Source organism: Macrobrachium nipponense, chromosome 1, assembly GCF_015104395.2.
Source record: "Macrobrachium nipponense isolate FS-2020 chromosome 1, ASM1510439v2, whole genome shotgun sequence".
Classification (NCBI taxonomy): domain Eukaryota; kingdom Metazoa; phylum Arthropoda; class Malacostraca; order Decapoda; family Palaemonidae; genus Macrobrachium; species Macrobrachium nipponense.
This window is the reverse complement of record NC_087200.1, coordinates 148,131,996-148,144,574: the sequence shown is the minus strand read 5'-3', so window position 1 is coordinate 148,144,574 and position 12,579 is coordinate 148,131,996. Positions and strand designations below refer to the sequence as shown.

At 36.5% G+C, this 12,579-nt stretch overlaps 1 protein-coding gene across 5 annotated transcripts in view; it reads right to left on the bottom strand.

Moving 5' to 3' along the window:
• Positions 1 to 4,430: 4,430 nt before the first annotated feature.
• The window catches only part of LOC135219738 (UDP-glycosyltransferase UGT5-like), a 32,378-nt gene continuing 24,229 nt past the window's right edge, over positions 4,431 to 12,579 (bottom strand). For 3 of the 5 annotated variants that reach the window (XM_064256751.1, XM_064256752.1, XM_064256753.1), the window contains exons 2-8: positions 12,363 to 12,533; positions 11,843 to 12,097; positions 7,000 to 7,230; positions 6,588 to 6,752; positions 6,048 to 6,270; positions 5,731 to 5,950; positions 4,431 to 4,775 (exon numbers count right to left, since the gene is read on the bottom strand). In XM_064256751.1, the coding sequence (XP_064112821.1) occupies positions 4,493 to 4,775; positions 5,731 to 5,950; positions 6,048 to 6,270; positions 6,588 to 6,752; positions 7,000 to 7,230; positions 11,843 to 12,097; positions 12,363 to 12,533 (1,548 nt within the window). In that variant the 3' untranslated portion in view covers positions 4,431 to 4,492. The remainder of the gene's footprint in view (positions 4,776 to 5,730; positions 5,951 to 6,047; positions 6,271 to 6,587; positions 6,753 to 6,999; positions 7,231 to 11,842; positions 12,098 to 12,362; positions 12,534 to 12,579) is intronic. The other 2 variants (XM_064256755.1, XM_064256754.1) reach the window with 2 other exon arrangements.

The following is a 12,579-nucleotide window of genomic DNA, read 5'->3' as shown; positions in this document are numbered from 1 at the left end:
ACCTGAGGGCCTTTGCATTACAAATCATTTTTGGCGAAGCTAAAAAACAGCCACTAAACTCTTGAAAAAGGTGGTTAGGCAGTAACCACCCACCTCCCTGGATGTAAGTATTCCAGTTTGCCTTTCAGCTTGAATTTCAGATTGAGGAGTGTAAAGGACCTCAGGTTTGTATAACTCAACAGAAACCCACAAGTACGTACAACAAATCTAAAAACACTTGGCACAGCAACTCTAAAGCAAACAATATCAGACAAAACAACAACTAAACAACAAACCAATAACACAATTCATCTGACCATCAATGCCTTCAACACTTCACAGACTGCTGCCGACACTACTGACCATCACAGGCTCTGATTACAGACTGACTCCTCAGAACTTTAATCCAAACAACTAACACCAACCGCACCAGCAGACAACCCAGAACTCACCAACAGCCAATTCAATCGCAAACCCAATTACTCTCTCTCTCTCTCTCTCCAAGGACGTTGTCAAATGGAACTCCCATAACTCCTCCATACTAGTCGCATATCTAATAGCTTTTCGGATTGCTTCTTATCTTCTGCACTACTATTACTCTCTTTATTATATGTATAAATACAACCACAATCTCTTGTTCGTTCTTTCCAATCTACGAAAGGAAAGTTAAAGTCTCCGGATAGGAGTGTTGTCCAGTTTTTGTGATTTCTACATATATCATCCAATTTTTTAATCATTGTGTCAAACTGTATATTATTAGGGGGTCTATATATTACAATGTTCACTAATATTTCAAATTCAAATTATACCACTATTAATTCACATTCTGAGTTACTATATTTCTCATATTATCTGATCTTTAAGTTTGGAACTCCTTTATCTCATCATCAATACCAATCTCTTGGGAATACAAGGTTTCACTTATATTCATTATATCTATTTTTTCAGTTTGGGTTACTTCTTTTAAGAACTCTATTTTTCTTTTTGAGTTACTCGTAACTAAACCCTGTGCATTCATCACTATGATGGTTTGCGTGTTATCCCCATAATTTAATATAGGTAATAATAAGGATTTTCCCATGTCTCTTTCCTGTTCTGGTATGTTGTTCTTATCTTCAATTCCAGAAACTCTGACATTAAAAAATCCAATTTTCCCTACATTTGATCTTCTGTCTTCATATTTATTCATTTTGTGTATGAATCTGGATTTACCTCCGTATCTGCGCCATCCCCTAGCATTGTGTATACAGTGCTTGTTCCTTGCACTGTATCTGGGAGTTGATGCTTGAATTCTCAATGCTGACATTCCATAACGCGGTGATGGCTTGTTTTTTTCCTTCACCTCATGTTCTATGTTCTTTTCCTTATTTGTTTAATTTTTATTTTGGTTTTTATTATTTAATTGATTTTGATTCATGGATACAGGGTGCATATATCTACATCTTTCCCATCGGTATGAATAGCTGGGTAAAGCTTCTTCGGGATTTTATTTTATGTTGTCATGTCATAATTTATTTCATCGTATGTATGCTGCTGTATTGCCTTATATGTAGTATCTATGACTATCTCTGCATCCATACTCTTGTCCTGTTCTTTGTTTTCATTATTTTTTTCTATCACTTCAGTTTTATTTTCTTCTTTTCCATTTCCTCTTCTTCCTCACCTACTATTTGCACACTAAGTCTCAATTTAATAACATTATCTATCCATGATAGGCATGTTGAGCAAAATATTCTTGTGTCCTTACTTGTATTTTGCTGGACACTGAGGATGCATAGGTATGTGGCACGCATAGCTTTTCCTGCTCAGGTTTAGTGGATTTACAATTCTATACCACACCTTGCACAATTTACATGCTTTAGGCATTCATTTTCCTATTGCATCAATCAGTATATTCACTATATTCACCTTATTCATTTTCTTTGTTGGAATGTGTTGATTGATGTAAATTTTCGTTCTAAGTCTCTTGACCACTTGAATTTTATTTGGTACTCCTTCAATTATTTTCATAATATTTTCTGCAGACTTGTTCCAGTTTGAAGGATTGTATCCTTTCAATATGTCTACGAATATTTTTGCATCTTTTTGGTTAGGGTTGTTATTGATCTCATAGATAAGAAATGCTGTTCCCTTCCTGCCAAGTCATCATATTGCATGTCTACAAGTCAAGCAAGATTTCTCTGTTGCTTTCCACAGCTGCTGCTCAATGCCATCCTGTTCGAATTTTCTAATAATTCACTCAAAAAACTATAGACGCTTTATCCTAATATTCTGACACTAATCTTATCACCGACAGTTCACGAACACTTCTAGCTATAATTTGTTTTCTAGTTGCATGTTAAATGCATGATATTGGTTGATTATTCACACGCCCTTGGGAGAATCATCAGACAAATTTGTTTCTTAAGACAGCATCTCGTCTCGCCCAAAAAGGCAGTTATCGATGTCTTGACTACGTTTCAGATGTCATAGTGAACTTCGAATCACTCAGCATCTATTGCCAGGTTCGATTACTTCATAATCCCCTGCACTTTGGGCTTTGCAATCAATGATCCAGATCAATCATTACTTTGTCTGTAAGTGTGTTGCTGTACTTTCAAAAGATTTAACATCCTATAAATTGATGTTGATAACTTTTCACTAGTAGTGACTCGCCAAGGAAGACGCGTCTAAGGACATGTCTTTCTCTTTGTTTTGTAAGACTAACGGGAGGAGGTTCTCTGCAGCTGGCAACAATGTCACCTGTACAGTTCCCCAAGAGCTCACAGAATCAGAATCAGTGGCTTAGTCCATCCCTCGCATTCCAGAGGAATCTTTTGGTCTGGATACAATAATGTGGCCTCATCAGACCACTTTTATGTATTCGTACCTTCTGGCATTGCCCATAAGTCCTTGGAACTATTTCTCCTTGGACGTGTGGTGGCTGCTGAACAAATTGTTTTCTTACCTGGCTACTTTAATAGGACAGGTAGCATCAAGCCAAAGATTTGGCTCTGGAAGTGAGATGCATTACAAGAGTGACTGGGCTCTCCTTATCTTCCTCCTCAGGGCACAGAATAGGACCGAAACTTAAACTTCCTAGAACTGGTGTCTGATGCATAAGTCTGTACATCGAGCACCTGTTCTGTTTTCATTTTCGAATAATGGAACCAATCCCTCACCTTCCTTTAGCAAGGGGAGGATGGCATTAAGACAAACCATTTTTGAGTCTTTGCCTTACTGCCTCCGACTATTAAGATTCTCCCTAACCTTTTTTCGTATGAATTACAATTCCTCACTCATTAGAAAAGGCCCAGAAGTCTAATTTCATCTCTCACCAATTAATATGTCAGAAGCAGGGTACACTACTCCTCACTCTTTCGACCAAGAGGAGTTAAGTTAAGTATATCTTAGTTTTACCAGACCACTGAGCTGATTAACAGCTCTCCTAGGGCTGGCCCGAAGGATTAGATATTTTTACGTGGCTAGGAACCAATTGGTTATCTAGCAACGGGACCTACAGCTTATTGTGGGATCCGAACCAAACTATATCGAGAAATGAACTTCTATCACCAGAAATAAATTTCGCTGATTCCGCGTTGACCGAGTCGGGAATCGAACCTCGGACCACCGGATTGGCAGCCCAGCTCGAAAACCACTCGGCCAGCGAGGAACTTACCAAGAGGAGTAGCCCAGGTGCGCAGAACTCCAGTCAGTTCAAAGATGACTCGCGCAGATTCCTTCCTCCCTCCAGTCATTGAGTCTTCTTAATGTAAAGGACCAAGGGTTTGTATATTGTGTAGGAACAAATGACAATTTCTAAAAAAAGTAAATTGTATTTTTCTTAACTATACAAACCTGAGGTCCTTTACACATTAAGCCCACCTCATGCCACTTCTCAATCTGAAATTTAAGCTGAAAGGCAAACTGGAATACTTACATCCAGGGAGGTGGGTAGTTACTGCCTAACCACCTTTTTCAAGAGTTTAGTGGCTGTTTTCCAGCTTCGCCGAAAATAATTTGTAATGCAAAGGCCCTCAGGTTTGTACATTTAGGAAAAATACGATTTACATTTAAGAATTGTCATTTCAGGTAATATTATCCTGCAAACTATATTTCTCTGTAAAGTGATGTATTTTACATCTTCTGTTTCATCGAGTTCTGTAGTATTTTTAAAGAGACGCCCAAGGATTTTGGGGTATTACCTAGCATTTCTAGTAGATATTCATTACTGAGGTCATTTGCTTTGTCTTACACGAGTATTTCATGATAAAAAAAGATTACTTGCTAATCATTATCCTAATGGAAAGCACTTGTCAGTGTTCACTTTATATTTCGAGCAAAGGCAAAAGCTTATTTATTGGACTCGTGATCTACAGAATCAAATGACGCCCAATGGACTTTCAAACTTGTGCAATATCAGTGACGGAAGATACTGCATTTCAAAGAACCATGTGAATGAAAGAAGTAGATTTTATAAATTGTGTTTATTGCCTACAATTCTAGACAAACATAAACTGTTTTTTATGAAATGTTATTCAAACTTTTTCTTCAAATACTGTATACCAAATACTGCTCTCACAACTGTCTTGAAAATCCAGTGGAGAACAATCAAAGACAAAATGATAACCAAGAGGAACAAAGCCAACACATCCAGCAGGAGAAGTTGCACCCATGACAGACTCGCAGCAGGAGACCTCAACTTAAGGGCTCCTCTGTGACGTATGACATACTCCGTCCAGAACACTGCTCGTTCTACTGGAGAAGTTAACTGGTCCTTGTATAACCTTGAAGTTTTCACCACATTTTCTACATACCTGAAAAAATAAAGAAATTGGATTTTGAGTTTTATTTTCTTCAATAAGAAAAACCTTCAGGAGGCTTTTAACATTTACTTATCTAGATTTCCTCTGGCCATTATGACAGAAAGGAACAGGGATCTTAAATGCTATGAATATAAGATGATACTATTGAATGTAAAAAAAATGTTATGAGTGCAAGAAGCAAGGCAAAAATAAAATCCTCCATGTTTGTCACATCAACCAAAGGATAAAACAAAGGCAGAGGAGAGACACATTAAGAGGCAGGTGAGTAATTTTTCATTGATTTAGATCACTTCAAAACAAAACAGGAAAATGAATGCCGTATTGGAAAGGAGAATGTCCCCCCAACTGTTCCCACAAGCAAAGGGAACCGAGATTTTGCAAGCTATTTTTCAGAAGCATTGGCTATCTGCATAGTATAATCCAGGTAAAACAAATAGCAGGATTGATACTCTAATAAAGCATGGAGAACTTGATTAACCAGAGGAAGTGTTGCGTGATCTTATCTTAGTTGGGACAGAAATATAAACAATGGTGAGGTGAAGTGAACATATCAAAGTATACATGAAACGACATGAGGTACTAGGTGAAAGTTAAGATTCTAGTGATATTTAAAAAAGTTAACTAATCATAGAGGGCCTACTGATTACAATTATAATAATATTGGCCTATAATACCCCCTTTTAACTTGTCTTAAGATTACTAATGATGTACATTAGAGTATGACATGACTTCCTTTGGAGTGAACTTTTCATCGGCTGAAAGCCTTGCTTTAATGTTTGGCTCTTAGACTTGTAAAATGTGTTTATACAGAATGATTATTAAATTTTATCGTTTATAATTACCTAATAATTAACAAAGAGAACGAATAATATGTATATGTATGAGGTAAGACACATTTAATGGAAATGCTAAAGTAAGGCTTAAGTGATAGAAAATAAAACCTTACGTTGCGTTGTTCGTAACTTCTTCAAGTGAACTGATAATGAGTTCTACAGACAAATCTTCATAATTAAGAGACAGACCCCATCCATTTGCAATAACTCTAGCTCCATTTATAGGCTGATCTCCAAATAGGGGTAGTGTCACCATAGGAGTCCCATGGTACAAGCTCTCTTGCATACTGAGTCTTCCTCCATGGCTTATGAATACTTTCACATTAGGGTGACCTGAAAAGTCATGAAAAAGTCAAAGATACAGGTTTTTATTCAATACCCAATAATGTCTGCAATCCTATACTGTTATGTGATTAATGAAAAAACTTACCCAAAATATCTTGTTGTGGGAGCCAAGGTTTAATCATGACATTTTCGGGAATTCCTTCTAAATCGGTTTCGAATTTCCAAAGAATTCTTTGGTTCAATTTGGAAAAAGCTTTGATGAACATATTCCTGTACTTGGTAGGCAATGTAGTCCCTTTCGTAATTGAACCGAGGCTGAAGTATATGACACCTGCTGATCCTGCACCTTCAATCCATGATCTTAGGTCCTACATTACAGACAAGTAGCATTCATGATGTCTTAAATTATCATAAGGCTTTAATGATATCTACTTATACAGGGATAAAATATAAAACAAAATTTTCATACTTATACAGGGATAAAATATAAAACAAATTTTTCAAGATATTTAGATAGCAATACTGTTTCCATAATAAAACTTTCCCATCAAACTTTTGTAGTGAAGAGCTCAATCATTTTTCATTTTATATATTCCTTTCGTGTATTCTGCATATAATGTACCACAAATTGAGAATGTATTTCCACTCTTCCAAATGAATATCAGTCTTCATAACAGTGTCTTACTTCTGGTAATGGTTTGGCTGGTCGACAGTGCATACCACCTACTTCCACTTGGAAAGGCAAAAGGGGAACAGTCAAATCAGTCGAAAAATGGGAGTTCATCAGGACGAGACTTTGATTCCTCTCTAGTTCCAGAAGAGGAGGAAGGTCCGGGAAGTGCACGTTGATCTGCAAGAAAGTAGAGTCAAGGAGTCAGAATGAGTTAATCATCCAGTCATTCAATTTGCGATGTGTTGGTTTCCATGAATGGTAAATGGTGTTAACAAAATTCATTGCATGAGAATGACAAATAAAATTTAGTATAGTTTACAATAAGACTGGAGTTACAGATAACATATGTTGAATGTGAAACAGCATACAAGAAAACTCAGTCTTCTGGTTAGTTGATAAAGGCTTCTAAGGAAATAAATCTCACCTCTTTTTGAACTGCTGGTATAACCTCCCAGTTTCTCCAGTAAAAAGGTTTTGCTATGCTAGTAACTGTATTGGCAAATCGTCCAAAAACGTGTTCACAGTTAGCTTCATAAAACAAAGTGGGCATATAGGCTGGGCTAAGTACATTTCCCAGAGTAGCACTCTGTCTGGGATCCATGCCAGCAGAAGCGATGGTAATGAATAGCATTTCGTGTACGAAGGGGTACATGAACTAGAAATAAAGATGGATAATCAGTTTAATTTCCATGCATAAAAAGGACACGGGTGCTTATTCACACTTCAGGAAATTATAGACATTCTTCCCTTTCGTAATAGGTCCTAGATTATTTCTTTCTAACAAAAATATATTCTGTAATTTTAGTATATATTGTGGAATAAATCGTAATTTTTATTGGGCTGGCAGAATGTATATAATTTATGTTCTTTATTGTAATAATGTTTAATAATCAAAGTTAGAAAAGATCATTTCGCCACAGCAATGCCAACACAGTAAATTTGACACTTAGAGGTTAGCTATAGGTTTTTCTAGAGTCGATCATTATTAGGAAACTATTCCTTATACTTTAACCTCTTCAGCAGCCGTGAGGTATGTGAATGTCCAGAGACTTTACAACCCAAACTATAATAATTTATAAATAAAATCTTTTGAAATAAGATTGATCCAATTCTTTTAACTTGTAAATCAAACAGAAACAGACAGACATACAAACTTTACAAAAGCACTTTAACCATCTGTAAAATATATTAAAATAATCCTAAATAAGCCTTGTCATAACAACCATGACGTCATAAATTTCAAAACATTTTCCAATTCCTGCTGAGTCACTGGTTGGGAACTGGAAGCCTATATGTACTATCGTGCACAAAAGTCCGGTCCCTTAGCCATCCAGAGAGTGAACACGAATCTGCCGACTATGAAACACCGAAGCAGTTGAACAAGTAACTAATAGAAGATCCAACTGATGTCGCACCTAAGGGCATAGGGGAACAGGAATAGAAGGGTGATCGTAAAGTTTTTGCTGTTGGCGGTAATGGGTTTGAGACTAAAATGCGCAGTTAAGGAAGCATGAGAATAAAAGTGCTAAGAAGGTCGGTATTCATGAATTAGTATTTTCTAAAGATTATCGCATCTTATCAACAGACATGACTGTCCACGAGATTGATACAAAACATTTCAGCAAGTATTGACGGTGTTGGTCTATAATCTGCAATCCATCTCTTTGAAAAAGAAAAAAACAACATCTATTGCAGAAAATTAGCAAAAGTTTCAGTTCACTCACGTTATTGAGGTAGTATTCATAAACTGTTATAAATATATATATCGCACGATTGGACCAACATCCATACCGAAGGTGGGCAATATGGGTGGTAACACCCAATGCCAATTTTTAGACACTTGCAAATTTTGGCTATATGTAATTATTTTTTAAATACAAACCAAATGAAAGATGCAGATATTTTCACCAATGTAACAAATTCATATTCAGTAAAATGAAACAAAAAAGAAATAAAAGATATTAATAATAGTAGGGAGGTAAGGACAGAAAATATTATTTGTGAGAGAAAGAGAGAGTATGGTGTGTGTGTTTCCGGGTAAGTGGTAGTTTAATAGTAATAGACGTAAGTAGTGAAGGATTATTTGAGTATGTATTGTTTAGCGGTTTTGTTGGCGGTGTGAGGTTACACCAACGTAAATATTCAGTGAATTGAATAATCTTTTACTGTACCAATAGTGATTATTGTTAATGTAGAATATCATGGTCATGAAAACTATTAATCCACAAACAATATTATGGTGTTGACACTGTTCAAATTAACATAAAAGTCTATACCAACGGTTTAAGGATGACGCCCCCCATACCTGTGTTAAGAGGTATACCTTTGGTAGGAGGTGACTTCGGACATGCACTAATGCCAGTGACTTATTCTTCTGCTACTGACTTAAGTCACTTGATACCCCGAACAATATTTCATTAATATTTCACATAGTGTTTGTATTTCCAGAAAATGACATTGGGGGCTGTCACCCATATTACATACATTCTCTATGGATGTTAGCCGTCGAAACATGCAGTATATATATATATATATATATATATTATATATATATATATATATATATATATATATAATATATATAGAGAGAGAGAGAGAGAGAAGAGAGAGAGAGAGAGAGAGAGAGAGAGAGAGAGAGAGAGAGAGAGAGAGAGAGGAGAGAGAGAGAGAGAGAGAGCAGTTTTTGATGTATGAACTGAAAGCTTTGCGAAGTTGCTACCAATGATGTTAGTTATATATACATATATATATATAATATATATATATATATATATATATATATATATATTATAAAAGCTTTATAATAATCTTGTGGACAGCCATGTCTATTGATAAGATACGATAATCTAAAGGAAATACTAATTCATGAAAATGACATCCTAAGCACTTTTATTCTCATATTTATTTCGCTTATATCCGTAACTGCACATTTTACACTCAAATCCAGTTTCGTCAGCAACAAAAACTTTACAATCACCTCTTAACGATATTATTAGAATATGAGACGACTCGATACACTAGGAAAATGCCTGCTTCCCACTCCTACTTCCTGTTCCTGTTCCCCTATGCCCTCCCTCTTGGTGAAACATCTGTTGGGTCTTCCATTAGTTACTTGTTCAACTGTTTTGGTGTTTCACAGTCAGTGGATTCATGTTCACACTCTGGATGGCGAAGGGAACAGACTTTAGTGGACGATAGTACTTATTTTCCTTTTAATGTTTTTAGGTACTACAAGTATAATATGGCAGTCTTGTCTACCTCTTAATTACCCTGATAACTTGAACGAGATTTTAGTGTCCACAAACAGCAACATCAGCCCTGGGACGATGATAGTACCCAACGTAAACTTCCCAGTCTCAGCAAACTTGTTATAATAACACCCCAGTGCTTGGCTTCATGCCAAAATCACATATTCCATTCCATTCCATTCATAAATATGCTGTACATATATTGTTTGCCATGTAGTGTCACTGGCACCATACATGTTTTGACAATTTTTTCTATGATATGGTGATTCTGTTAACTCTAATATGCTTCACAAGTTGTGCCAGGCTCAGTGATACAGACATTTTGATCTTAAATTTGCTTTACTAGTTTTGTCGCAATGTCCTCTGCCAATCTAGTGCACATTGAAGGTGACAGTGTACGCCTGGTAGACAGTCGCTGTACAATGTAATTTGTCATTGCAGTGACGCTGTAACCTCAGATCTGCTTCTCAAGACTTGCTCGTCTGGTAGAGACTCTGGTAGGCTTAGCATCACAATGTTTGCTTCACAGTGACACTGGGAACATGAATGTGCATTTTCAGTTTTACCCTGCCTTGTACAGACACTGGTATCCTAAATAGCAAATACCAGAATTGCTTGCCTTATACTGTAAAGATATTGGAATTTAGATTGGATTGTCTTAGCTTTTATTCTTTGCCGAAAGACTTCTTGCCAATATTGCCCGTTTTTATGTGATCCAAATACCCTAAATAAGCTTCTCAGTTATGTCTAACTCATAAAAACACTAGTATTTTATTTGCACTTTTCCAACCTCTGCTTTTTCAAGACGAATCTTGTCTTCACGGTTTATCTACTTCTCATTTATATAGGCACAAGGACAAGAGTAGAATAGTTACTCAAACATTTGAATGATTTCACAATTGCAGAAGTAAACAGGGTGGTATAATAAATCAAGCCAGTATATCATAGAAATTAAAGGAAACATCCTTGAGCTCATCAGAGGATGAACAGCAGCAATGGTGAAATAGAAGTCGTCGAAAAAAAGTACACTATAAAACACAGTAATATTCAAGTAAAGAAAAGTCTGTGTCCTAATGTGCTATTTTTAGTTTACTGTAAAAGAAAACTATTGTGCGGGCTTTGTCTGTCTGTCTGCCCTTAGATCTAAAAAAAAAAAAAAAAAAAAAAACTACTGAGGATAGAGGGCTGCAAATTGGTATTTCGATCATCTACCCTCCGTTCATCAAATAGGGCAAATTGCATCCCTCTAACCTCAGTAGTTTTCATTTTATTTAAGGTTAATGTTAGCCATGGATCGTGCATCTGGCAGCAGTTTCCGGAGGCATGAGATGTACCCTCACTCTACCACATCTGATGAGCAACTGAACGCTACCGGTCGGCGGTCATAGCTGTATAGAAAACTCGATTTTTTTAAAAGTTAGCCTGTTCAACACTGGAACGTGCCTGCATGGAATAGTAAGAGAACTCATGCCAAAAATTATGGGGCCACCATTCAAACGTGTTGCTCATGCGAAGTTTGCCACAATATCAGAAAATAGCTTTATAAATACCCCATATGAACTGCAACCTGACAGTCTTAATGAACCGATGATATTGAAGAATTTACAGCTGAACAATGCTCTCTTCTGTTGCCAATGCCAGTTTCACTGCTCCATTATTTCACAACAAAATTAATTTAGTCACTTTTTATTTATCCTATCTGGTAGAGTAATGCTAAGTTCTTTGACTGGGTGTTTTACTTACCGCTCAAAATTCTCCTTCAGCGTTGCATCTTTTCTATTATAACAATTTAAAGGTTATTGTTTTTTCTCTGTTCTAATGGTCTTATCCCTTGTTCAATCCCATACTATGACCTTTTATAGTAGTTTATTAAATGTTTTTTTGTTGGAACTAAAAAGATGTGTTGTTTTTACATTGTTTATATGAACTATGATTGTAACCCAAGAACTTTTCCCAAATTAAAGAAATTATGTAATTGGAATGCATGCAAAAAAGTACATCATTTGCAATAATAAATACCTCATTATAATTGTGATTAAGGACAATTAGGTCATACTCCTTCCTCTTCCTGTAGAGTTCCTTCACACGAGGCACTTGATAAATATCTCTAGCCATTTTACTCAATTGATCCTTGAACGTAAGAACAACGCCAAATGCTGTTTGTGCATCATTGAACATGTTAATTGTAGCTCTGGGATAGTGGGGAAGACCATGGGTGATTTCTCTGATGTTCGGGTTTTGGTGTTGGATGTCGTAACTGGTCAACATGTCTACCTGAGGGTAAGAGAAGAGAACAGCAATAAAGCTCAAGGATAGCGGTGGAGGTAGGCCCATGAATTTGATTCCTATATTCTAAGCTTGTCATTACATTCCTTGTTTTTTTCTTTCCCGGTCTGGATATGTACGTACACATACTCTTTACAATATCAACCATAAATATTATTCATTGTTAGAGTTTATCCTGTTTTGCTGTTCTTAGCTACAAATGATTCTTTCAAACTTTTCAGATCTTCTTAGTGGAAGTCATTTCAATACTAACTTTATGGCCTCTATCTGCAAGGGCTTCTACCAAGGGCATGAAGACATTTCTGTGGCTCTTACTGCCAACAGGAAGTAGCATGAGGATCTTGTAGGATCTTTCAGGAGGAGGGAGATCCGCCCCTCCTGTCCCAGTCAACACAAGCAAGAATAAGGCACCGAGCCACTTCATCTGTAGAGAAGGTTAGTGTTTATCGCAATGAAAGCAAAGATTGAAC